Source organism: Heptranchias perlo, chromosome 2 (assembly GCF_035084215.1).
Source record: "Heptranchias perlo isolate sHepPer1 chromosome 2, sHepPer1.hap1, whole genome shotgun sequence".
Taxonomy (NCBI): domain Eukaryota; kingdom Metazoa; phylum Chordata; class Chondrichthyes; order Hexanchiformes; family Hexanchidae; genus Heptranchias; species Heptranchias perlo.
Genome location: NC_090326.1, coordinates 125127808 through 125155313, shown reverse-complemented (window position 1 = coordinate 125155313; position 27506 = coordinate 125127808). Strand labels below are relative to the sequence as shown.

General features: G+C 41.6%; 1 protein-coding gene across 1 annotated transcript; it reads left to right on the top strand.

The window, feature by feature from the left end:
* Positions 1-1749: 1749 nt before the first annotated feature.
* Positions 1750-26345, top strand: LOC137334293 (large ribosomal subunit protein eL19-like). Its single transcript, XM_067998971.1, has 6 exons — positions 1750-1858; positions 7926-8032; positions 9479-9601; positions 13182-13302; positions 19700-19810; positions 24708-26345. Exons 1-6 carry the CDS (start codon positions 1854-1856, stop codon positions 24838-24840), a joined length of 600 nt encoding a protein of 199 aa, XP_067855072.1. The 5' UTR covers positions 1750-1853; the 3' UTR covers positions 24841-26345.
* Positions 26346-27506: the final 1161 nt, after the last annotated feature.

Genomic DNA, 27506 nt, shown 5'->3' with positions numbered 1-27506 from the left:
GGACAGCTATTTAAGACTGAGATGAGGAGGAATTTCTTCACTCAGAGGGTTGTGAATCTTTGGAATTCTCTACCCAAGAGGGCTGTGGATGCTCAGTTGCTGAGTATATTCAACGCTGAGATCGATAGATTTTTGGACTCTAGAGGAATCAAAGGAAATGGGGATCGGGCAGGAAAGTGGAGTTGACGTTGAAGATCAGCCATGATCTTATTGAATGGTGGAGCAGGCTCGAGGGGCCATATGACCGACTCCTGCTCCTATTTCTTATGTTTCTATGGCGATGGGCTCCCCCTGGTAACGGGCCACTCGGTTTCTATGGCAATGGGCTCCCCCTGGCGGCGAGCTCTCGGTTTCTATGGCAATGGGCTCCCCTGGCGGCGAGCTCTCGGTTTCTATGGCGATGGGCTCCCCTGGCGGCGAGCTCTCGGTTTCTATGGCGATGGGCTCCCCTGGGCCACGAGCTCTCAGTTTCTATAGTGATGGGCTCCCCCTGGCGACGGGCCGCTCGGTTTCTATGGTGATGGGCTCCCCCTGGCGGTGAGCTCTCGGTTTCTATGGTGATGGGCTCCCCTTGGCGGCGAGCTCTCGGTTTCTATGGCGATGGGCTCCCCCTGGCGGCGAGCTCTCGGTTTCTATGGCGATGGGCTCCCCCTGGGCCATGAGCTCTCAGTTTCTATAGTGATGGGCTCCCCCTGGCGGCGGGCCGCTCGGTTTCTATGGCGATGGGCTCCCCTTGGCGGCGAGCTCTCGGTTTCTATGGCGATGGGCTCCCCCTGGCGGCGAGCTCTCGGTTTCTATGGCGATGGGCTCCCCCTGGGCCATGAGCTCTCAGTTTCTATAGTGATGGGCTCCCCCTGGCGGCGGGCCGCTCGGTTTCTATGGCGATGGGCTCCCCCTGGGCCATGAGCTCTCGGTTTCTATGGTGATGGGCTCCCCCTGGCGGCGGGCCGCTCGGTTTCTATGGCGATGGGCTCCCCCTGGCGGTGAGCTCTCGGTTTCTATGGCGATGGGCTCCCCCTGGCGGCGGGCCGCTCGGTTTCTATGGCGATGGGCTCCCCCTGGCGGTGAGCTCTCGGTTTCTATGGCGATGGGCTCCCCCTGGCGGCGGGCCGCTCGGTTTCTATGGCGATGGGCTCCCCCTGGCGGTGAGCTCTCGGTTTCTATGGTGATGGGCTCCCCCTGGCGGCGAGCTCTCGGTTTCTATGGTGATGGGCTCCCCCTGGCGGTGAGCTCTCGGTTTCTATGGTGATGGGCTCCCCCTGGCGGCGGGCCGCTCGGTTTCTATGGTGATGGGCTCCCCCTGGCGGCGAGCTCTCGGTTTCTATGGTGATGGGCTCCCCCTGGCGGTGAGCTCTCGGTTTCTATGGTGATGGGCTCCCCCTGGCGGCGGGCCGCTCGGTTTCTATGGTGATGGGCTCCCCCTGGCGGCGAGCTCTCGGTTTCTATGGTGATGGGCTCCCCCTGGCGGTGAGCTCTCGGTTTCTATGGTGATGGGCTCCCCCTGGCGGCGAGCTCTCGGTTTCTATGGTGATGGGCTCCCCCTGGCGGCGGGCCGCTCGGTTTCTATGGTGATGGGCTCCCCCTGGCGGCGAGCTCTCGGTTTCTATGGTGATGGGCTCCCCCTGGCGGCGGGCCGCTCGGTTTCTATGGTGATGGGCTCCCCCTGGCGACGGGCGGCGAGCTCTCGGTTTCTATGGTGATGGGCTCCCCCTGGCGACGGGCGGCGAGCTCTCGGTTTCTATGGTGATGGGCTCCCCCTGGCGACGGGCCTGGACCTGTCGGGATTTGTCAATCACCTTTGTCCGCTCCAGTGAAGCTCCGGCTCCGTGTGTAAGAGCAGCTCACCCGGCATCATGAGGTAAACATCGGAGCGGACAGTGGGCTGCCCGGGCAGTGTTTTACCTTGAGCCCTTACTCGCCCTGCGTGCTGACTGGGCCGCAAAACACACCAACGGCCGAGCGTCTCTGACCGGCCTATCCCGGTTATGAACGGCTGTTTGATGTGTGCTTTCCAGCTCGTTCGAGAGAATCTGACAGGCCAAAAGATTTCAAACAAAAAAATGTGACCCAAGAACCCCGGTTACCTCTGGGTTGGGGCGGCGGGCGGGAGGGAGGGAGGGTTCGGCGGTCTCTCGCCCAAGTGGCCCAGTGAGCGCCCGCAGGCTATTTGAGTTTGCAGGGTATCAGAGCCCAGTGCCCACGCTGAGGGCCGCTGCGGCCAATTGCAGCAGCCGAGCACCGACAGGCCTGAGATCAGCTTACTCAGCACAAATTCCTGTACCGGTCGCCACCATGACTGCGGAGGAGGAAAGGCCTGGGCTGTCTTATTGAGGAAGTGTTGCTGGGTTAGCTGATGATGTGGAGATGCCGGTGATGGACTGGGGTTGACAATTGTAAACAATTTTACAACACCAAGTTATAGTCCAGCGATTTTAGGGGAGGGGAGGGGTCAGGCACATCTTGACTGGGGCCCTGAGGAATGCTGCTTCAGGGCAGGAGCAGGAGTTTTCAGTCGGTACACCCGTGTCTTGAAAAGCCATCACTTGAGCGCTCATCTTCCCAGTTGACTTTTTTTTTTGTGTGAAGACTGGTGGTTCTCCATTTAATTTGTGGAAGTGCTGGATGCCCTAACTGAAGTTCTGTGATGCTTACTTTGCAGCGGCGAGAGTTTGAGGCAGTTTTAGAGATTAAAAAGTTGGGAAGGTGTGTGCCTCCTCTTTCCACAATGGCTTAATGACCTCTGCTTCCTGCCATTACGTTTTGGGATAAAAAGCAAGGAATGGGAATATTCATTTACTGAAAAGACACTGAAGGGTGTGGACGAGCAGAGACCTAGGAGTTCAAATACATAATTGCCCAAAAGCACAAGCAAATAAAACCATAAAAAAGCCAATAGCGATTTCAGTTTTATAAATATGGGCAAAGAGTGAAGACATGTTGTTAAATTTGTACAAAACATTGGGTAGGCCACAGTTAGAGCACTGTGCAGATTAGGACAGGCCGTTATAGAAAGCACATTAAAGCCGTAGAGCGTGTACAGCATAGATTCACCAGCATAATGCCAGGGATGGGAAACTACAATTATAAGAAGAGCCACTGGAGCAGAAAAGGCTAAGAGATTTAACAAGAGGTTTTTAAAATTGTGAGTATTGACAGTACATAGAGAAAGTCTATTTTCTCTGGTTGGGGAGTCAGTGATGATTTTTTTTAAAGTACGTCATCAGTTTGAAATTATTAGAAGGATATGCTGATAGTGTTAGATGAAGTAGAGTGGGAGGAATCGTAGACCATTTGGGCCAAATAGCCTGTTTCTGTGCTGTAAATTCTATGTAATTATATCACTGAGAGTGAGGAGAGAGAGTTTAGGAAAACAGTCCTTACACAGTAGGTGTTGAAGCCTGGAATGCTTTATCACAGAGAGTGGTTAATGCAGAGACCATTGCTTCTTTAAGGGAAATTGGAAAAAACATTTTAAGCAGAGAAAGATACAAGGCTATGGGGAGAGAGAGGTGCAATAGGATTAGTTTTAGATTAGTCTCGCAAAGAGCCGGCACAGACATGAAGGATGGAATGGCCTCCTTCTTTACTTTAAACTTCTATAGTTCTATGGTTTTATTACCAGCTGAACCATCTGGGCAGCTACCAAATGACTAGATCTTTTATAAACTGAATGGAATACCACAAAAGAATGTTACAAAATTGACAGGGTGTGTACTTGTATTTACTGAAATTAAATGTTGGGGATTATTGCACACTAGCCTTCCGGAGCAGCGCTTGGAATCCTCTGAAGCAGCCTGAGGTGCAGGAGCACTCCTCTGAACCATGTTTGCTTTTCACTATTGCAATTGCATCTGATGTGTTTGAAGCAGCTTTTAGCGCCATGGTTCATTTCAGGAGCATGCAAGGTTCAAAACCTGAGTGGAAAAGAGAAGCAAGGCAGTGGGGCGAGCCACAGAGACCAGTAATAAGACTGAGATGAATGGGGAAGGAGGGAAAAGAAAAGAAAATGGTGGATGAAGTTGAAGACAATTGGAAGATTTGCTCTACGTTGCCAACTCGTGCCCAGAGCCTGCAAATACATCATGCCAGGCAATTGTTTGCATATGGTTTTCTTTATAAATGTTGATCAACAAAGCATTATTCAAAGTCATTTCAGGACTGTGGGCCATACATGAGACTTTTAATAATCATAGAATCGTAGAAAATTTACAGCACAGAAGGCCATTTGGCCCATCGTGTCCGCGCCTTCCGAAAATGAGCCACCCAGCCTAATCCCATTTTCCAGCACTTGGTCCATTGCCATGTAAGTTACAGCACTTCAGGTGCACATCCAGGTACATTTTAAATGAGTTGAGGGTTTCTGCCTCGACCACCCTTTCAAGCAGTGAGTTCAGACCCCCACCACCCACTGGGTGAAAAAAAATTTCCTCACCTCCCCTCTAATCCTTCTGCCAATCACTTTAAATCTATGCCCCCTGATTATAGACCTCTCTGCTAAGGGAAATAGGTCCTTCCTAGGCAATCAATCTAGGCCCCTCATAATTTTGCACACCTCAATTAAATCACCCCTCAGCCTCTGTTCCAAGGAAAATAACCCCAGCCTATCCAATCTTTCCTCATAGCTAAAATTCTCCCGTCCTGGCAACATCCTCGTAAATCTCCTCTATACCCTCTCTAGTGCAATCACATCTTTCCTGTAATGTGGTGACCAGAACTGTACACAGTACTCTAGCTGTAGCCTAACTAGTGTTTTATACAGTTCCAGCATAACCTCCCTTCTCTTATATTCTATGCCTTGGCTAATAAAGCAAAGTATCCTGTATGCCTTCTTAATCACCTTATCTACCTGTCCTGCTACCTTCAGGGATCTGTGGATATGCACTCCAATGTCCCTCACTTCCTCTACACCTCTCAGTATCCTCCCATTTATTGTGTATTCCCTTGCCTTGTTTGCTCTCCCCAAATGCATTACCTCACATTTCTCTGGATTGAATTCCATTTGCCATTTTTCTGCCCACCTGACCAGTTCATTGATAGCTTCCTGCAGTCTACAGCTTTCCTCCTCACTATCAACCACACGGCCTATTTTTATATCATCTGCAAACTTCTTAATCATGCCCCCTACATTTAAGTCCAAATCATTAATATATACCACAAAAAGCATATATAAGAAATATAGATACATACATACATACATACATGTGCCGCTCAGCAATGTGGAAAAGCCAGCTCTGTCCACTGATGAGGGCAGAAGAACACTTCTGTAAAATGTAAAATTTGCAAGATACGTGTTATGTTATTATGCTGCCTTCAATGATTTTGTATCTGTTAAGAGGCAACATTTACTTCGAACAACTGGCTGAGTTAGAATTTTAAGTCAGGGATAGATCTTTCCACATCATTTACTTCACATTTTTCCCTGGGCTATCCATTTGCAACCATCTGCACTTTTGACTGCCGTTAGGTTTTATGACTTTCATTCATGTTGTGACTTTAATTTTTTTTTAAAAGGTGGGATTAACTTATTAAAATTGTGACTAAGTACTTAGTGATTTGGCATGTTACAAGCTAACAATATTTTAATAAACTGTCATGTGATGTACTTTGAAGTTTGGTAGAAAAACTCAATTATATTTCTCCAATATTCTGGTCAGATGACTTGAACAGTAGCTGATTCTTATTGTTCAGTAGAAGTGTTATTATTTTTCAGTGTTTCATAAGAACATAAGAAATAGGAGCAGGAGTAGGCCATATGGCCCCTTGAGCCTGCTCCGCCATTCAATAAGATCATGGCTGATCTTCGACCTCAGCTCCACTTTCCCACCCGATCGCCATATCCCTTGATTCCCCTAGAATCCAAAAATCTATCTATCTCAGCCTTGAATATACCCAACGACTGAGCATCCACAGCCCTCTTGGGTCGAGAATTCCAAAGGTTACAACCCTCTGAGTGAAGAAATTCCTCCTCATCTCAGTTTTAAATGGCCGACCCCTTATCCTGAGACTATGCCCCCTAGTTCTAGACTCTCCAGCCAGGGGAAACAACCTCTCAGCATGTACCCTGTCAAGCCCCCTCAGAATCTTAAATGTTTTAATGAGATCACCTCTCATTCTTCTAAACTCCAGAGAGTTTAGTCCCATTCTACTCAATCTCTCCTCAGAGGACAACCCTTTTATCCCAAGAATCAATCTAGTTATCCTTCGTTGCACCGCCTCTAAGGCAAGTATATCCGTCCTTAGATAAGGGGACCAAAACAGTACACAGTCCTCCAGGCATCTCACAAAAGCTCCGTACAATTGTAGCAAGACTTCCTTACTGTTGTACTCCAACCCCCTTGAAATAAAGGCCAACATACCATTTGCCTTCCTAATTGCTTGCTGTACCTGCATGCCAACTTTCTGTGTTTCTTGTTCAAGGACACCCAACTCTCTCTAAACACCAACATTTAATAGTTTCTCACCATTTAAAAATATTCTGATTTTCTATTCTTCCTACCAAAGTGAATAACCTCACATTTCACCACATTATACTCCATCTGCCACATTCTTGCCCACTCACTTAACCTGTCTATATCCCTTTGCAGACTCTTTGTGACCTCCTCACAGCTTACTTTCCCACCTAGCTTTGTGTCCTCAGCAAACTTGGATACATTACACTTGGTCCCTTCATCTAGGTCATTAATATTGATTGTAAATAGCTGAGGCTCAAGCACTGATCCTTGTGGCACCCCACTAGTTACAACCTGAAAATGACCCGTTTATCCCTACTCTCTTTTCTGTCTGTTAACCAATCCTCTATCCTTGCTAATATATTACCCCCCAATCCCATGAGCCCTTATCTTGCATGACAACCTTTTATGTGGCACCTTATTGAATGCCTTTTGAAAATCCAAAAAGACTGCATCCATTGATTCCCCTTTATTTACCCTTCTAGTTACATCCTCAAAAAACTCTAATAAATTTGTCAAACATGATTTCGCTTTCATAAAACCATGTTGAAAATCATATTATGATTTTCTAAGTGCACTGTTACCATTTCCTTAATAATAGATTCCAGCATTTTCCCGATGACTGATGTCAGGCTAACTGGCCTGTAGTTCCCTGTTTTCTCCCTCCCTCCTTTCTTGAATAGTGGTGTTACATTTGCTACCTTCCAATCTGCTGGGACCGTCCTAGAATCTAGAGAATTTTGGAAGATCACAACCAATGCATCCACTATCTCTGCAGCCACCGCTTTTAGAACCCGAGGATGTAGACCATCAGGTCCAGGGGATTTGTCAGCTTTTAGTCCCATTAGTTTCTCTGGTACTTTTTCTCTACTGATATTAATTACTTTAAGTTCCTCACTCTCATTGGACCCTTGGTTCCCCACTATTTCTGGTATGTTTTTTTGTGTCTTCTACTGTGAAGACAGATGCAAAATATTTGCTTAACACCTCTGCCATTTCCTTATTCCCCATTATAATTTCTGTAAACAATTTTACAACACCAAGTTATAGTCCAGCAATTTTATTTTAAATTCACAAGCTTTCGGAGGCTTCCTCCTTCCTCAGGTGAACGATGTGTTTCACATCGTTCACCTGAGGAAGGAGGAAGCCTCCGAAAGCTTGTGAATTTAAAATAAAATTGCTGGACTATAACTTGGTGTTGTAAAATTGTTTACAATTGTCAACCCCAGTCCATCACCGGCATCTCCACATCATTATAATTTCTGCCATCTCAGCCTCTAAGGGACCAATGTTTACTTTTGCCACTCTTTTCCTTTTTACACACTTGTAGAAGCTCTTACAATCTGTTTTTATATTTCTTGCTAGTTTACTCTCACATTCTATTTTTTCCCTTTTTATCAATTTTTTGGTCCTCCTTTGCTGGTTTTTAAAACTCTCCCAATCCTCCATTAATACAGTGCTCTTTTTACTCCACAGTATGCTCAGGCTTCAAAAGCGGCTTGCTGCCAGTGTTTTGTGCTGTGGTAAGAAGAAGGTTTGGCTTGATCCAAATGAGACTAATGAAATTGCAAATGCAAATTCACGTAAGTGCAACTATTTACCTCCGATTGCTTGATACTAGATTTTCCACACCTTCTATTTCAACTTCTTCCATTTACCACTCTCTGTATATAAAGTAGTGAAATCTAAACTGCACCTTCCCTTTTCTAAGCTTAAGCTCATGTCTCCTGGTTCTGGAGTTTGTGGCAATCTCAAAAATATTATTGGGGTTCAATTTATCTGTTCCGCTAAGAATTTTGAGTATCTCATCTGACCCTTCTCTTCTCCAGAGGCTCTTCAACCTCCCAGCTCAGTTGCCTTAAGCTGGGCAGCAGTTTGGTTGACATTTTCTACATTGCCTTCATTGCCTAAATATCCTAAATGTTGTACGGAGACCAGAATTGTACACAAAACACAAGGTGTGGCTTTCACCAGTGCCTTGTGCAAATAATAGCTCCTGGCATTTTGCTGTATTTCTATGGTTAAACATCCTAAGACGCCGATTAGCTTTCTTTACTGCTGCTTTTCACTGCACTGTTAGTTTCAGTGAGCTATTCACCAATATCCTCAGATCACTTTCTCTGATGTGCCCTGCAACTTATAGTCATTTAGTTTATATTCCCACTGTTTATTTATCTTCCTTAGCCTCATTATCTTGCATTTGCTTATATTAAATGCTATTTGCCACTCACTGACCTGCCTTCCCAACATATCCAGATCCCTTTGTATTTAGCTTGCTTGTTTTCTATTGTTTGAGCTTTGTTCCTGTCCCCAGCTTCAAATTAAAGCTTGTGAATTTAAAATAAAATTGCTGGACTATAACTTGGTGTTGTAAAATTGTTTACAATTGTCAACCCCAGTCCATCACCGGCATCTCCACATCAAATTATCTACACTGTAAACAGCATTGGCCTAAGCTCTGATCTCCGTAGCACTCCATAAGTGACCCCTTGCCTTGTTGACACAGCTCCATTCACAACCACTATTTGCTTTCTCTGGTTTAGCCAACTTGTGATACTCCTCAGAAATTCGCCTCCTATTTCTTGCCTTGCTCCATGTGAACTAATCATTCTGCCTTTGCAGAAGCCTTTCCAGTCGCTCTATTATCTTGCTTACCATGGAGGCAACAGGTTGTTCAGGGGTCCGGGTTATGGCTAACAATCAAGCTATCTGTCCCTATAATTATAGAATCATCACATTCTCCTGGCTAGTATCTTTGTCTTCCCCGTGAGTAACTCCTTAGTCCGCAATGCCATGGTGTTGTTCTAGATTACTCTCTCCGTGTCTCCATCCTTGCCTGCATCACAGGTGTTTAAAATGGCATACATATAAAATATGTTTTTTCCAGACAGGTAGAGTATTTGGAACAGAAGACATCCCCCACCTGTCTGTGATAAAACATACTTTCTTTCAATTTTAGAATCTAATTTCTAACTGAGTTTAGAGTTTCCATTGCTGACATTTTTTTTCTATCCCTGTATCTATCCTAGGTCAACAAATTAGAAAGCTTGTCAAAGATGGGTTGATCATTCGAAAGCCTGTGACTGTGCACTCACATGCACGTTGCAGAAAAAACACCTTGGCTCGTAGAAAGGGAAGGCATATGGGAATTGGTAAGTATACATTTCAGTGTACTATTTATAAATTTATTCTTAGTTTTTGTTTAGCTGCTGTTATAGGTAAGGGATCTTTTTTGTGACAACTGGATTTGCATCTTCTAAGAATTTCAAAAAGATGTTGATTTTACAAATATTAGATCTGAGGCTTCACCTGTAAAATACAGACTTTCTGCTTTTAAAAAATGTCTCTTCGTAATGTTTACTGGATATGCCACATGACCTCACATGAGATCCTTGACTTAAGAAGGTAGAAAAATAAACACTCTTATTAGACTGCGGTGTAGGCTACAAACTACTAGCCCGATATATTGAGCAGTAAACAGATAAAATGAAAAGTTTTAAATACAAACAGTAGATTTACAGTAAATTATAGACTTTGCTATTTTCGGTATCAAAAACAACAAAGATGCTAAAAATCAACATGAAACTGAACATCAAAACACAGACCCTGATTTACATGGCAGTTCACTATTATGGAATCTCTTGCCTGGCTGTATTGCTGCTGGCTTCATAATGACACCCCAATGGGGGAAAGTCAGCCTCAGGTATACAATTCAAGATATGGTGGAATAAAAGTTCCTTTTAAAAAAAAATATCTCTCCTACCTATGTTAGGTGGTCAGCCATTCACCTGAATCAAAGCAGTGTTTACCCCACAAATACAGCTGCTAATCAAAAATAAACTTTAGATCGGCTACGGTAGCATAGTGGTCATGTTACTGGACTAGTAATCCAGAGGCCTGGACTAATAATCTGGAGTAATGAGTTCAAATCCCACTATGGCAGCTGGAGAATTTAAATTCTACTGGATTGTCATAAAAACCCATCTGGTTCCCTAATGTCCTTTAGGGAAAGAAACCTGCTGTCCTTACCCGGTCTGGCCTATATGTGACTCCAGACCCACAGCAATATGGTTGATTCTTAATTGCCCTCTGAAATGACCTAGCAAGCCACCATCTTCTCAGGGCAATTAAGGATGGGCAATAAATGCTGGCCTTGCCAGTGACGCCCACATCCCATGAACGAATAAAAAAAAACTTTAAAAAGTTCATGGGAGAGGAAGGGAGGAACAAAAAGAGTGGGAAGAGAGGGGGAACAAAGGAGAAAGTGACTGGGGAGAGGAACAGGGAAGAGGAGGGGTGAGGTGGAGAGGGGAAAAAGGTTCAAGTGGAGAGGAGTATGCAGGAACAGTGAAGATGGAAAAGATTGGAGAGATAAATGGGAGAGGTGGGAAAAGGGGTAGAAGAGAGAGGAGAAGGGGAGAAAAGGAGGAGGGGAGGAGAGTACAGGGTGCAAGGAGAGGATAGAGAGGAGAAGGTGGCGAGGGGAGTGGAGAGGAGGCGGCGGGTGAACGGAGTGAAGAGGCAAGGGGATGTTTGCTTCAGCGGTGGGGGGGGGTAGTTTTGAGTGAGCAATGTGTGGCGGGGTAGGGGCGCGGTAGGCAGTGGCCTATTTTTGCCTTAGCTGTGGTGGGGGGGGATGGTGAGATTGCCTTTTTTACCTAACTGCATTCCTTCCACAGGTGTGGCCATGTAGGATTGTTTTTTCTAACTAACAGGGCCTTTGTATTTCATTCCAGGGTTGGGTGTTATGTTTCAGGAATTAATTGGAACTATACATTTCTTAAATTGATAGTTAAGATATATGGCACTATCCATTAAGTAGACAGCAGAATGATGTTGATGTACCTCCACAACATTCCTTCCTGTGCAGAGAATATCACCTTGTTGATTCATCAGCCGGCAAAACACCTAGCCATCATAAAGTCATACATCTCCGGCATCCCTGTGAAACTGGCACGCGCGCGTGCGGGCACACACACACACACACACACACACACACACACACACACTGTTAAGGGATTGTTTACAACAAAAGGGTAAAACATATATGTATATAAAATAAAGCAGGTCTGTCTTGTGACTACGTTTTCCTTCTAAATCTGATCTTCTAACAGGTGTGCTAATGTTTCTTGGTGTTTCAAGGTTGAGTTTAGGGTCCTTTTTTTTGCAATGCCATGTTCATCTATGGTTGGTTGCATTTGCAGTTCAGCTTACTCAAAGACTTTTTGCTTTGTTTTCCAATCCAATAATGTTGCAGATTTTTCCAATGTGCTCCATGTTTTTTTTAAAGAGATTTTTTTTCTCCCTGCATAGTTTCACAGTTGCTTCTCTGCTTTAGTTGGCCCTGTCAAATAAAGTTATGCTTATAGCACCATCTACCTTTGGGATGTTGCCATCGTGCAGTGTTTTTAATATATAATGAATATTTATCATTCGGTAGGTAAGGAAAAAGCTAATTATTTACTCATTCTGAGCAGAGCTCTTAGAAATTTATTTCAGGGTTCTTTTACTGAAGGTATGCATTCCTCCTATAATCACAGCACTTCAGCGCCCCCCCCCCCCCAGAACAGCATAACTACCAACTCACCATGAGCATTGTCATGCCAAATGTGATCATTTTGTAAAAACACCAAATCAGCTGTAAGATATTCTTCAATAAAGAGGGTTCAAAAAGAGTTAAAGCTTTGAACTAATGAAACCGATTCATGAAAGAGTAAACCTTACGAAAACTTCAAATGCTAAACCAGTACTGACCTTCACAAAATTCCATACGGCTGTTACTTAATTTAAGATAGCTGCCTCGAACAAGAGGTGATAAATGATGGTGATTCCCAAAGACTAAGTATGTAGAATACTGTTCCTTCGACTGTTCATTATATATAGAATGTAATGCTTTGACCCTGCTCTGATCCATGTGCAGGAAATATGGATAAATCAGAAGATCTGGTATTTGCTAAAAAAAAAAGTAAGATTTGGGAACTACAGGCAACCGTTGCTGCTGTTTGTTGTTGGCTGTCCAGATGAGATTTCAATAGATTAAAAGAAATCTAAAGTAATATGAATGAGTTTGATTGGAATTGGGAAATAATAATGGTGGGACTTCTCCTTGAATTGCTGCAGTCCCTGTGCTGATGTTGATCCCACGATGCTGTGAGAGAATTCCAGGACTTGGATCCAGCAGCGATGAAAGAGCGATGGGATATGTTGAAGTCAGGATGGTGTGTGACTTGGAGGGGAAATTGGAGGTGATGGTATTCCCATGCTCTTGCTGCTCTTTTCTTTCTCTGTGGCAGAAGTCGTGGGCCTGGGAGGTGCTGTTGAATCATTATTTTATGAATATGTTGTGAAAGCTGGAAAAAAACATTCCAATATGTAGCTTTTGAGGCTTCTGCGACTTGTGGTCTATTAAGATTACATCACAATTAACTTCTTACTATTGTATACTTTTGATGGGTTCCACAAAGTTTTTAATGGGACTTTTAAAAGGTGCAGAAAAATATTATTTATTGTTGTCAAGAGAGGACCTCACTGAAATCCTGTTGCTTTCAGGAAATGATCTGAATTTCCTACTCATTCATGCTAAAATCAGTGCAAAATAAACCTGGATCTTAGAACACATTTATTAATTTGTATTGAGTTAATAAAATCAGGCAAATTTACCCCTTCTTACCTTTGAATCATAGAAAGCACTGGAGAGGTAAGAGTTCAATTTTTGTATTTTTATCTTGTTAGGTAAAAGAAAGGGTACAGCCAATGCACGTACATCTCAGAAGCACACCTGGATGAGGAGAATGAGAATCCTGAGACGTCTGCTCCGCAGATACAGGGAATCCAAGAAGATTGATCGGCACATGTAAGTCTATTTTTTTCAGATTTTTTAAGTTGATGTAAGTACTACCAGATACATATAGGGAGCTACATAACACCTCAGCAGTTTGATATGGTGCTGCGCATTCACAATCATGATACAGCAATTCAAGGAGAAGGTTCAACATTATTATTTCCCAATTCCAATCAAACTCATTCATATTACTTTAGACTTTTTTTAATCTATTGAAATCTCATCTGGACAGCCAACAACAAACAGCAGCAACAGATGCCTGTAGTTCCCAAATCTTACTTTTTTTAGGAAATACTAGATCGGGATATTCCACATTCCCTGCACGTGGACCAGAGCAGGGTTGAGACATTAGGTTTTATATATAATGAATAGTCCAAGGAACCGTATTGTTCTTTTTGCATCAAAGGCCAAATTTTTTTTTAAAAGGAATATTTTAGATTTTTTGTCCCTCCACTGCCCCATTTTGCTATTGAGAAGTCGGAATCTTTTCTAAAACATCTGCCAGTGCTGTTTTATAACAGACTACTAGGAAATGTGCAAAGTTTCCCTGGATTGACCTGTCTTATCTTCTTTTACTTTCTCTGTGGCAAACTTTTTGTTTGCTCAAAGACTTGTTTTTAGTGCTCAACTAAGACCAGAAACTCCAGATCTGGACTTATGTCGTACAACTCTGTGGTGCAATCTATGAGTACACCAACAAGCTGCGCCATAGGAGTGCTGACTTCTGGTACCATTCTTTGAATGTAGACCAGTTATAAGAGGTAAAGGTCTCAATTGGCCCTTGATTTTGTAATATTTTGGAGGATCGCAATTGTGTGAGAAATTGTCTGAGTCGTGCAGTACAGAGCCTGTTACGAGGTTTAATTTGTGTTGTTGACTGACTGTAAGAGAAACTCTGCATGACATTTGTGTACTGTGTGTAAACTTGGAAGTGATTAATAATTATTAGGGAGTAAGAAAATGCTTCTGTGGCCCAAAATGTTGCGATGCCATAAAATATAGTGCATTTGAAATAATTATCTGTTGAATGACAGATTACAAGAGGTTTTTTTTGAACACAAAACACATAACCTTACAAGTAGGCAATCAAGAGAAACAGTAACTTTTAATTTCAGCCCTTGGGGCTCTGATCAGTGTATGTGTTTAGTCTGCATTTCAGCATGTCATTAGATTTCTCCTCCAGCCATTTCGTATGGGTTGGACTGTGCTGTTTTGTTTTGCCACAAAGAAATGGCTTGGAATTGCAATCATATATGTAAATTGGTTGTAGATTGTTTCTGAGTACGTCTCGTGAGTCCTTTCCAAATCCTTTCAATGGCTACGCACACTCCTCCGCCACTCATACACATAGGCACTCTCCTTGCAAGTGTAACCTCGAACTCTGTGAGGAATGCCACGGGAGTCACTCGTATTTTGAATAATTATTTGAAATATGTATACTTGTTCAGAGCAATAAACAAAATAACCTATTCTTTTCTTCAATGCTATGTTATACCTCTTTAAATACATTTATTTTAAACTTTTTTTAATAGCAAACAGACAAAAAAGAGAAGTTGATGTGCTTTTACTATGATGCACAACAAAATTGGGTTATTATCTCTTATAATCACTTCTGCTAATTTTCAATTCTTTGTACAGTTCCAATTCCTTTTATCACATACATTTTATCATGTGCTAACCCTTTTTATTTACCACTTCTGTCCATTATCATTTATTTTTCACGGAACAAACCGTATTATTTTCTTATCGCATCTCCCAATTGCAAGTGTTTGGAATTCTAAATGGGTGATATAATCGAAATCTCCACAATCTCCAATATCCTGTTGGAGTGAATTTGTTCTATTAAATACCGTAACTATTTTGGCTTCTATACTGAATGTGATTATTACAGGACCCTGTAAGAAGCAAATTCCAATCATAAATGGGCTGATTGTTTAGCATTTCAAATGGCTTTAAAAATACTTACATTTCTTTAAGGAGGCTCCAGAAATGTTCAACAAATTATGAATAAGCCACAAATGAGTGCTAGCTAGCTGATTCAGAAGCTAGTGCAGAGGATGATTAATGTTCGCATCATATAGGAAACTAGGAGAAGCAGTCCACTTGCCTTGCTCAGCTGTTGCTATGGTTTCCCAGGCAAGAAGTATTGGAGGAGATAAAATGCATGAAACAGGGACACTCACTTATATGCAGGGAGTGATTGATACAAGCCTCCTCCTGCCTTTAACAGTCTAACTCAATTGGCTACAACGGGATCAGCCATCCAGCAACGGAGAAGCAGAGTGGAAAGAAGTGTTTTGTGGGCTGAAAAGCCAGAACCGCAAATGGCTTGCAGGCTTTAGTTTGAACGTCCCAGATCTACAGCACTTTAGATCTGTACAAGTAGAAAATTAGCAAAGAATTAAAAAACATCCAAGTGTGAAGGCAACACAGCAGAACAAAGTTAACAGCAGATTTGAATTGGGGTACAGACTCCATTGGGCACTGTCATTATTGGATAACAGTGACTCATTTTTGTTGTACTTAATTTTTGGAATGTTCTCGAAAGAGGTTTGGATCTTTCCCTGATTAGGGGGTTGTCAATAGGAGGGAGAAATGTGAGAGGGAACACAGCCACAGAATCAGTGGGATGGAGTGAGAAGGTCAAACTCTTAAGTTGGAAACTTTGTACCTGTGAGGGAGAAAGAACCCCAGACAAGTTCACAGGGTACTATTATATAATTCTTGGGCTGTAAATTTTAGATTTTTAGTTGAAAGGAGGGATTTACCTTTGATTATCAGTATTGCAGATTTAAATTTTTTTTTGAGGCCATCACTGGGGCAGTCTGTGAAAAATTGTGGCCACAAGTTGTGCTTAATATATTACATACAAAGTGATGTGCTGTATAAATGCAAGCTCTTTCTTTGTATAAATACAAATATTTACTGTGTTGAGGAAAACAATGCCAGTAAAAGAGAAAAAGACTTGCATTTATATAGCACCTTTCACGACCTAAGGGTGTACCAAAGCGTTTTATGGCCAATGAAGTACTTTTGCAATGTAGTCACTGTTGTAATGTAGGATGTAATGTTGTAATGTAAAGTATGGATATTGGATAGGTAATAGGAGAGCTAAAAAGGTCAGAGAGCTTAGAACTATAAAATCATAGAACGGTTACAGCACAGAAGGAGGCTATTCGGCCCATCAAGTCTGTGCCGACTCTATGCAAGAGCAACTCAGCTAGTCCCACTCCCCCGCCCTATCCCCGTACCCCTGCAAATTTTTTCCTTTCAAGTACTTATCCAGTTCCCTTTTGAAGGCCATGATTGAATCTACTTCCACCACCCCCTCGGGCAGAGCATTCCAGATCCTAACCACTTGCTGTGTAAAAAAGTTTTCCCTCATGTCAACTTTGGTTCTTTTGCCAATCACCTTAAATCTATGTCCTCTGGTTCTTGATCCTTCTGCCAATGGGAAAGTTTCTCTCTATCTACTCTGTCTAGACCATTCATAATTTTGAATACCTCTGTCAAGTCTCCTCTCAACCTTCTCTGTTCCAAGGAGAACAACCCCAGCTTCTCCAGTCTCTCCACATAACTAAAGTCCCTCATCCCTGGAATCATTCTAGCAAATCTCTCTGCCCCCTCTTTAAGGCCTTCATATCTTCTGTAAAGTGTGGTGCCCAGAATTGGACACAATACTCCAGTTGTGGCCAAGCCATTGTTTTATAAAGGTTCATTATGACTTCCCTGCTTTTGTACTCTATGCCTCTATTTATAAAGCCCAGAATCCCGTATGTTTTTTTAAACCGCTTTCTCAATCTGGCCTGCCACCTTCAACGATTTGTGTACATATACCCCCAGATCTCTCTGTTCCTATACACCTTTTAGAATTGTGCCCTTTAGTTTATATTGCCTGTCCTCATTCTTCCTACCGAAATATATCGCATTTTTCTGCATTAAATGTAATCTTCCACGTATCCGCCCATGCCACCAGCCTGTCTATATCCTCTTGAAGTCTATCACTATCCTCCTCACTGTACACTATACTTCCAAATTTTGTGTCATCTGCAAATTTTGAAATTGTGCCCTGTACACCCAAGTCCAAGTCATTAATATATATCAAGAAAAGCAGTGGTCCCAGCACTGACCCCTGGGGTACACCACTATACACCTCCCTCCAGTCTGATAAACAACCGTTCACCACTACTCCCTGCTTCCTGTTACTTAGCCAATTCTGTATCCGTGCTGCCACTGCCCCTTTTATTCCATGGGCTTCAATCGTGATGACAAACATACTATGCGGCACTTTATCAAACGCCTTTTGAAAGTCCATATACACCACATCAACTGCATTGCTCTCATCTACCCTCTCTGTTACCTCATCAAAAAACTCTATCAAGTTAGTTAAACATGATTTGCCTTTAACAAATCCGTGCTGGCTTTCCCTAATCAATCCACACTTGTCCAAGTGACTGTTAATTCTGTCCCGGATTATCGTTTCTATAAGTTTCCCCACCACCGAGGTTAAACTATAGTTGCTGGGTTTATCCTTACACCCTTTTTTGAACAAGGGTGTAACTTTTGCAGTTCTCCAGTCCTCTGGCACCACCCCCGTCTCTAAGGATACTTGGAAGATTATGGCCAGTACCTCTGCAATTCCCACTCTTACTTCCCTCAGCAACTTAGGATGCACCCCATCTGGACCGGGTGACTTATCTACTTTGAGCACAGCTAGCCTTTCTAGTACCTTCCTTTTATCAATTTTTAGCCCATCCAGTATCTTAACTATATCTTCCTTTACTGAGACTCAGGCAGCATCTTCTTCCTTGGTAAAGACAGATACAAAGTACCTTCGGCCATCCTCTCTGCCTCCATGAGTTGGTCTCCTTTTTGGTCCCTAATCGGCCCCACCCCTCCTCTTACTACCTGTTTACTGTTTACATTCCTGTAGAAGACTTTTGGATTCCCTTTTATGTTGGCAGCCAGTCTATTCTCATACTCTCTCTTTGCCCCTCTTATTTCCTTTTTTACTTCCCCTCTGAACTTTCTATACTCAGCCTGATTCTCACTTGTACTATCAACCTGACATCTGTCATTCGCCCCTTTTTTCTGCTTCACCTTACTCTCTATCTCTTTTGTCATCCAGGGAGCTCTGGCTTTAGTTGTTTTACCTTTCTCCCTCGTGGGAATGTACCTAGACTATACCCGAACCCATCTTCTCCTTAAAGGCCACCCATTGTTCAATTACAGTTTTGCCTGTCAATCTTTGATTCTAATTTACCCGGGCCGGATCTGTTCTCATCCAACTGAAATTGGCCCTCCTCCAATTGAGTATTTTTTACTTTAGTGTGGTCCATGTCCTTTTCCATAGCTATTCTAAACCTTATGATACTATGATCGCTGTTCCCTAAATGGAACACTACCCAGGAAGTTACATTAATGAACAGATGCAGGCTCAGGCCCTTACTTTCAATTCATTTGTTTATGTTTAGTGTTACTTCTTTGCTCTTGTAAACTCTGCCACTATTTACAAATATCTTTATCAACTTGTCCTCTCACTTTTAAAGGTTTGTGTCCCATAACCCCTAAGTCTCTCTGCACTTCCTGTTTTAAAGTTTGTTATATAGCTCCTTTCTTCTTCCTCCCAAAATGTATCACGTCAATTTTCTCTACATTAAATTTCATTGGAACATATAAACAGGAGTCGGCCATTCAGCCCCCCAAGCCTGTTCCACCATTCAATTAGATCATGCTGATCTGTACCTCAACTCTAACCGCCTTGGCTCCATAGCCCATGATACCGTCACCTAACAAAATCTATCAATCTTAGTCTTCAAAATTTTAATTGACCCAGAATCCACAGTCTTTGGGGGAGCAAGCTACAGATTTCCAATACCCTTTGAGTGAAAAAGTACTTCCTGATTTCACTCCTAAATGGCCTAGCTCTAATTTTAAGATTTATGCCTTTTGTTCTGGATCCCCCCACCAGAGGAAATAATTTCTCCGTATCGACCCTATCAAATACAGTTATCATCTGACATCTATACACTCAATTTACTAACCTGCTTATGTTTTCCTGAAGTTGCTAACAGCCTTTTTTTACAATGAACTTTGCTTCCTATTTTTGTATCATATGCAAGTTTTGAAATCATGCTCCACATGCTCCACAAACTCCACAAAGGTGGTCCGAGTCTCTGCTATTTCCTTTCTGACTTATCTCAGCATTCTAGGATGCATCAAGGCATGGTGCCCTTTCCATTTTGAGTACCACCTACTTTTCCAGTACTACATCCTTCTCTATAGTTAAGGTTTTTCTGAAGCATCAATTATTTTTTCAAATAAAATGGTCCAGCAGGGCTATTTTTGTCCAAAACTTATCCTTTTTTAGCTATGATTAAGAAAACATACATTGATTGTTTTTTTTTAGGTATCACAGCTTGTACCTGAAAGTTAAGGGTAATGTTTTCAAAAACAAACGTATTCTGATGGAGCATATCCATAAACTGAAGGCAGACAAGGCTCGTAAGAAGCTTTTGGCGTAAGTACATTAGATTATTTTCTTTCTCTGATTATTAGCAAGTAACAATGTTGTATTCTATAGTAGCCCATTCTAAGTTTTCAGTATAATTATCATGGGAAAATGCATATGACAAGCATAGGGCTGAAGCCATAGAATGCACTAATACAACCCTGATTAAAAATATATATATGTATGCCAAATATTTTTTATTTCATTGCTAATATTTCTAATTTAGTGCATAATTTCTAGTTAATGTGTTTATTATATAGTTTACTGGTGATAATTGAGCATCTTGTGAAAAGAAAATCAGAACATGAGCTGATTATCAACCCTTCCACTGAGGAGAATATCTTTCCAGATAACACCTCTGTTACCTGACAAAATATTTTAATGTTTCATATTCTAACCAAAAAAGTGATGTGAGTTAGTCTCAAGTCATCAATTTGTGTTTCTGTTTACCATTTGGGTGGACATGGCCCTGGGAGTTCTCAACATTGACTGGACCCCATGAAGTCTCATGGGGTGAAACCTGCTGATTATCCCTTCAACAGATGAATTGGTACTCCACTTGGAGGAAGCGCTGGGTTGGGGACTTCAATGTCTGCTACCAAAAATGGCCCGGTTATACCACCATTGACTGAGCTGGCCGAATCCTGAAGGATATAGTTACCAGACTCAGTCTGCCTCAGGTAGTGAGGGAACCAATACAAGGAAGTAACCAACTTGACTTTATCCTCACCAACTTACCTGTGACAGAGATATTTGTCTACAATAGCATTGATAGGAGTGACCAGGCATAATCCTTGTGAAGATGTAGTGTGATATTATCACTAAAAAAGGATTGACTAAGGACAGATCTAGTAGCCCAAAACTAGACAGATGTGAAGCACTGTGGGCCTTCAGCAGCAGCAGAATTGTAGACCACCACAATCTGTAACCTCATAGTCAGGCACATCTCTCAATCCCCCATCAAGCCAAGACATTACGAGGTTCAGTAGAGAATGAAGAAGAGTGTGCCAGGAGCAACAAGAGGCATACCTTAGAGTGAAGCATCAACCTAATAAAGCAAGGGCTGCCTGCATGCTAAAGACCAAAAGCAGCAGATTACAGGCAGAGGATTAGAGCAAAGCACTGTAGCCGTACCTACATCTAGTTCAAGAATGGTGATGTACAATTAGGCAACTAAGGAGAGGAGGATGCTCCATGGACAACCAACCATGTGAGCGCAAGAGATAAAAGCTCAATTGTTTGAAAGTGCCTTCAGCCAAAGGTGCCAAATGGATGATTCTTCTTGGCTTCCTCTCAAGATCCCCACCATCATAGATGACAGTGTTCAGCCAATTCCATTCACTCCATGTGACAATAGGAAGCAGCAAAGGCTATGGGCCATGACAACATCCCAGCTATGATGCTGAAGCCTTATGCACCAGAACTAGCTAGTCCCCTTGCCAAGCTATGTTGAACTATGACACTGGCAGCTACCCAACAAAATGGAATATTTCCCAAGTGTGTCCTATCTACAAAAAGCAGGATAAACCTAACCCAACCAATTACTTCAGCATCACTAAGGTGATGGAAGGAGTCATCAATCGTGTCATCAAGTTACATCTACTCACCAATAACCTGCTTGCTGAGCTTAGTTTAGGTTCTCCCAGAATCAGATGGCTCCAGACCTTGATCTAGATATGAATGCAAGTGCTGAATGTCAGAGGAGAGGTGAGAGTAGCTGCCCTTAGAGTCAAGGCAGCATTCAACCGCATATCATAACCAGGAGACCTAGCAAAACTGAGGTTCATAGGAAAACCCACCAATTGCTGGAGTTATACCTGACACAAAGGAAGATGGTTTTGATTGTTAGAAGCCAATCATTTCAGCTCGAGGACATCGCTGCTGGAGTTCCTCAGGGCAGTGTCCTTGACCCAGCCATCATCAGCTGCTTTATCAATGACTTTTCCTCTGCTATAAGGCAAGGAATAGATCTGTTTGCTGATGATTCTACAGCGTTCACCTCCATTCACTACTCCTCTGACAATTAAGCAGCTTATGCTGGCCTACAGCAGGACCTGGATAACATCCAAGGTTGAGCTGACAAAATGGGAAATAACATTCACACCACACAAGTACCAAGCAATTACCATTACCAACAAGAGAAGGCCCAAACACCTACCTGATCTTCAGAGGCACCACCATCACCGAGCCCCCACCATTAATATTCTGGGAGGTTACCATTGACCAGAAGTTTAATTGGTCCAGCCTTATCAGCACCATAGCTGCAGAGGCTGGGTACTCTGCGTTGATGGCTTGCGTCCTGACCCTCAAAGCCCCTCCATCATTTGCAAAGCTCAAATCAAGGTTGTGATTGAATACTCACTACTTCCTTTAATGGGTGCAACCGCAGCAACTTCTTTGAAGAAGTAACAGAAAGAGTAGACAAAGGAATTGCAGTAGATGTAATATGTCTGGATTTTCAAAAGTTCTGCGATAAGGTACTGCACTGTAGACTCATGACTAAGGTCAAAGCATGTGGATTCAGAGGACAGGTAGCAGAATGGATAGCAAGCTGGTTACAAAACAGAAAACAGAGTGGAGCAGGCTGGTTATTCAGTCTGGCGAAAGGTGGAAAGTGGTGTTCCACAGGGATTGGTACTGAGACCACTGTTGTTCACAATTTACATTAATGATTTGGACTCGGGAATCGGAAGTACAATTTCAAAATGTGCAGACGACACCAAATTGGGGGGTGTAGTTAATACAAAGGAAGAATGCGTCAAATTGCAAGAAGACGTTAATAAACTTGCAGAATGGGCGTGTAATTGGCAAATGAATTTCAATATAGCTAAATGTGAGGTGGTGCATTTTGGTAGGAAGAATAAGGGGGCCACATACTGCTTGCATAATAAGAGTCTAAATGGGGTAGAGGAGCAAAGGGATCTAGGGGTATAGATACTCAAATCACTAAAAAGGCAACCAAGCACTGGGGTTTGTTTCTAGAAGGATAGGATTGAAAAGCAGAAAAGTTTTGTTAAACTTGCATAGAACCTTGGTTAGACCACACTTGGAGTACTGTGCACAGTTCTGGTCTCCATATTATAAAAAGGATATAGAGGCATTGGAGAAGGTGCAAAAAAGATTCACAAGGATGATACCTGGACTGAGAGGATATACTTATCAGGAAAGGCTGAACAGGCTGGGCTGTTTTCTCTAGAAAAGCGAAACCTGAGGGGGGACCTGATAGAGGTATTTTTATAATGACATGGAGAAAATGTTTCCACTTGTCAGGGAATCCAAAACTAGAGGTCATAGATATAAGATAGTCACAAATAAATCCAATAGGGAATTCAGGAGAAACTTCTTTACCCAAAGAGTGGTAAGAATGTGGAACGCGTTACCACAAGGAGTAGTTGAGGCAAATAGCATAGATGCTGATAGGATTAGATGAATTAGGGAGGAGGCTTGTGTGGAGCATAAATGCCAGCGTAGACCATTTGGGCCGAATGGCCTGTTTCTGTACTGTAGACTCGATGTAATACTGCAGAGGCTTTACACCATCTAGGACAGAGCAGTTTGCTTGATCGGTGCCTCTGCTACTAGACTCAATATCCACTCCCTCCACCACCAACACACTGTGGCTGCAATATGTATGATCTGCAGAATGCACTGCAACAACTAACCAAGGTTACTTCAACGACATCTTATGCTGCAACCTATACCACCGAGAAGGATAAGAACAGCAATGTTGTGATAACACCATCAACTCTTAAGTTCCTCTCCAAGTCGCACTCCATCCTGACTTGGATATATTTCATTGTTCCTTCTTCGTCGTTGGATCAACATCCTCGAACTCCTTTCCTAAAACCATTGTGGGTGCATCATCTGCATAAAGAATGCTTTGCTTCAAGGAGAAGGTCAATCACTACCTTCTCAGAGCAACTAGAGATGGGATATAAATACGGCATTGCCAGCGTCATCCACTTCATGAGAACAAATTTAAAAAACTGTCGAGGCTGGTATGGCATTTTGGCACTCCAATACTGTGATAAAACGTTTTTTTTTATTTGTCCTCGGAATGTAGGCGACATTGGCAAGGCAGCATTTATTTCTCATCCCTTGTTGCCCAGAGGGCATTAAGTGTCAGCCACATAATGTGGAACTGGAGTCACATATATGCCAGACCAGATAGGGGTGGCAGGTTCCTTTCCCTGAAGGACATTAATGAGCCAGTTAAGTTTTTATGACAATCCAGTTATTTTCTGATGCTAGCCTACAAATTATTAGATTTATTGAATTCAGTTTCACACTTGCCGTGTTGCATTGCTAGTCCAGTACCATAACCACTGGGTTACCATACCCATTTACATCAACAATTCCTCATACATTGAGTTTTGGATTTTGACCTTGTGTAAAAGAACTGACTGGACCCCATTTCTAGCTCCATAAGGAGGGATATCCTCCTAGCAGCCAGTTAAAGATTGGTACTGCCAAGCAGTTCTCCTGCTTGTCGTCTTGACTGGGGAAGGTATCTGAGATGGGAAATCCAGGAAAAAGAGGAGAAAATGTTAATATGAAAATTTGCAGTATGAAATAATGTTATTGAACCAGTAAGACAGACCATGTTTTCCCATCACCAAATCAACTCAACTTCAGAACATAAACAGTTACACTGAAGATATCCCGACTGCATTTGGCTTTACCTCAAATAAGGTGGACGTGACTGTCTCAATTTGTTTTTTATTTGAAATGCTTTTCTGAAATAGATATCTTATAAATATCATTCAGTTTATCCCAAAGTTAACTTTAGCCACATTTTAATGTGTTGTTTTAATAGTCTAGACTTTTGGTTTAGTTTGATAATTAATGGTATTTAAAATTAACATTACAAATACTCATTAAAAACAAACAATTTTGTGCTTGGTAGTGATCAAGCAGAAGCTCGCAGGTCCAAGACCAAGGAAGCAAGAAAGCGTCGTGAAGAACGCCTCAATGCCAAGAAAGAGGAAATGATGAGATCTTTGTCAAAGGAAGACAAAGAAGAAGCTGGAAAAAAATGAGTTTGTAAATTTTCTGGAATTATAAAGAGATTTTTCAAAAGTAATTTTATCTTCCCTCTTTTAAATAGCTAATAGCACGCACAAATTAATAAGAAATTGTACTCTCAAAGACAAAGGTCTAATGATAGTTGATTTTCAGTCTTTAAGTAGTGTACTTATTTTACAATAACTTTAATCAGAATGCAGCACTGGGTCTCTACAAACAATTCACTTGTTTATTTATATGTATCTTATATTGAATTAGGGTGGTTATCTTTGCCCAGTCCAACACAGTACAAGGAAAAATAAAAAGGAGCAACCAATTCATGGATTTTTGTATGTAACAGTGTGAGCCAGAGAATGGGCATCACAATTAATAAAAAGTCTCCCCACACCATTATTATTTATTTAGTTAGATGTGCAGTAATTTGACTTTTTCAAAAAATTCTCTTTGTACATGCACGTTGTTCTATACATTAATAGCGCAAATAAATTTTGCAATAAAGGGTATTAGTTTCTGGCAGTAACTAATACATGAATTGATTTAAATTTATTTTGCTTTTTGCACACATAGAAGGTTCATAGTGTCATGTTAGCTGCAACTGCTGCATATACTGACAATCTAATGCTTCTTTTGAACAGTGAATGTAGTCTGAATTTTAAAACCGTTTGCTAATTTGTAAAATAGTCAGTACTGTTCTGCTTTCTTTGTAAAGGCAATCTTATAAAATGCTCCCCATCGGAGGAAGTGTAACCCTTCTATTGGCAGAAACAGCCATGAAATACATCTATGATAACATAAGTCTACATTCAGATATTGATATAGTTGCCTTTCTTTTTGAAATAATGTTACATGTGAAATCAATTGAGCTTCATAATCATTTGGAAGGTTTAGTTACACTAAAAATAATCTAAATTCAGTGCTGTAATAATGGAAGTTTAAAGAGATCTGATAACCTTTCTCTGCTAGTAATCTGAATATTTTAGTTTAATTCATTTTTTTTAATATCAGGCTTACGGACATTATGCATTTTATTTTATGGTTATATTTACATCTAGCAAAAGTTTGCATTATCAGTCGAGTTATGACAGAAAAGCATTCTTTAACATAGTTTACTGTTTTTGAAGGAATTGGAAAAGCTCCACGTATGATCAGTTTATTTAGCTTGCCACTTCTAAAAAAAATCTATACAATTTCAGCAATCTAATTTAGCTGCTAGAAAGCAAAATTTGATTCTAATGGATCTTTTTGAATTTGAATCTTAAAATTGTTAATAGTATTTTGATGATATGCTACAATTGTATCCCTCTTTCATCTAGTATTGGGAAAGATAGAGGAAGACTAAATGCACATTAAAAATACCTCTTTGTGAAACAAGAAAGTTAATAATTTTGACTGGAAAATGTTGTAATGTTTGCAATGTGTTTTTTGCTGACCATAGTTTGTTATTTCTTTAGGTGCTTATTGGATTGTTGATTCTTAACTGTCTAAAATAGTATTTCAATAAAATGCAGATGCAAAAATATGTAATGTTCAAGTATTAATGCTACAAATTTTAGAATTGTCATAGTTTTCTGTGAATAGTGACTAATCACAGAGAATATCCTTTTTTTGTAACTCAACAATTAACACAAAGTTGCCTGCTAATGATTGCTACTATGTTTAGCTGCATCTTTGACCTCCTACAACACTCCAGCCAAACTCAATGCAAACTTCAGGAACAGTACTCATCTTCTTTAGCCCTTTGGTCTAATCATTCGTACTCTGTCTGTCTCCCATTTTTCCTGCTGAATTCTCACAGTAGGAATAATTCAGAGTCTACAATTTCCCTTCATTTTAGAGCCATATCTGATTCACCACTACTTTCAAAAACCTGCATATTTAACCCGTATGAAATTACCTTTGTTCTGTGAAGAATAATTTACACCTCATTGACACGTTTTAAAACAATTAATAAACTATTAAACCCAGTTCAAAAATAAACTTAAGTATTTGATATTGGGCTATATTTTCCTCTCTTAATTTTACAGGAAAAGATGAAAATAATCATGGGTGATACAACGGTAGAAACCAGCCATGGACTTTTCATCTTAGTGCCACTACTCTGAAATTTGCTTCCATCATAAAATGAATTCATCGAAAATAGAATTTTTATTTTGCTCATTACTTCAGCACAGATAAGGTGTAAAATAATCAGTTTAGGAAGAAGTAGTGAGAATATGGAGTAGGTTATATGATAACGTGTGAGGTATGTAAGAATAGGTAGGCCAGGTAGAAAAACCCTAATAGCTCTAATCCACTACCACCCTCCTTCGCCGGGCTGAACTTGTTCTTATGTTGAACAACTTCTCCTTTGACTCCACTCGCTTCCTCCAAATAAAAGGTGTCGCTATGGAACCGTATGAGTTCCAGCTATGTCTGCCTTTTTATGGGATTCATGGAGCATTCCTTGTTCCAGTCTTACTCAGGTCCCCTCCCTCACCTATTTGTATGGTACATTGATGACTGAATCGGTGCTGGAAAATTTCAACAACTTTGCTTCCAATTTCCACCCTTCCCTCACCTTCACATAGTCCATCTCCTACTCTTCCCTTCCCTTACTCGACTTCTCAATCTCCATTTCTGGGGATAGGCAGCCAACCAATATCTATTATAAGCCCACCGACTCCCACAGCTACCTTGATTA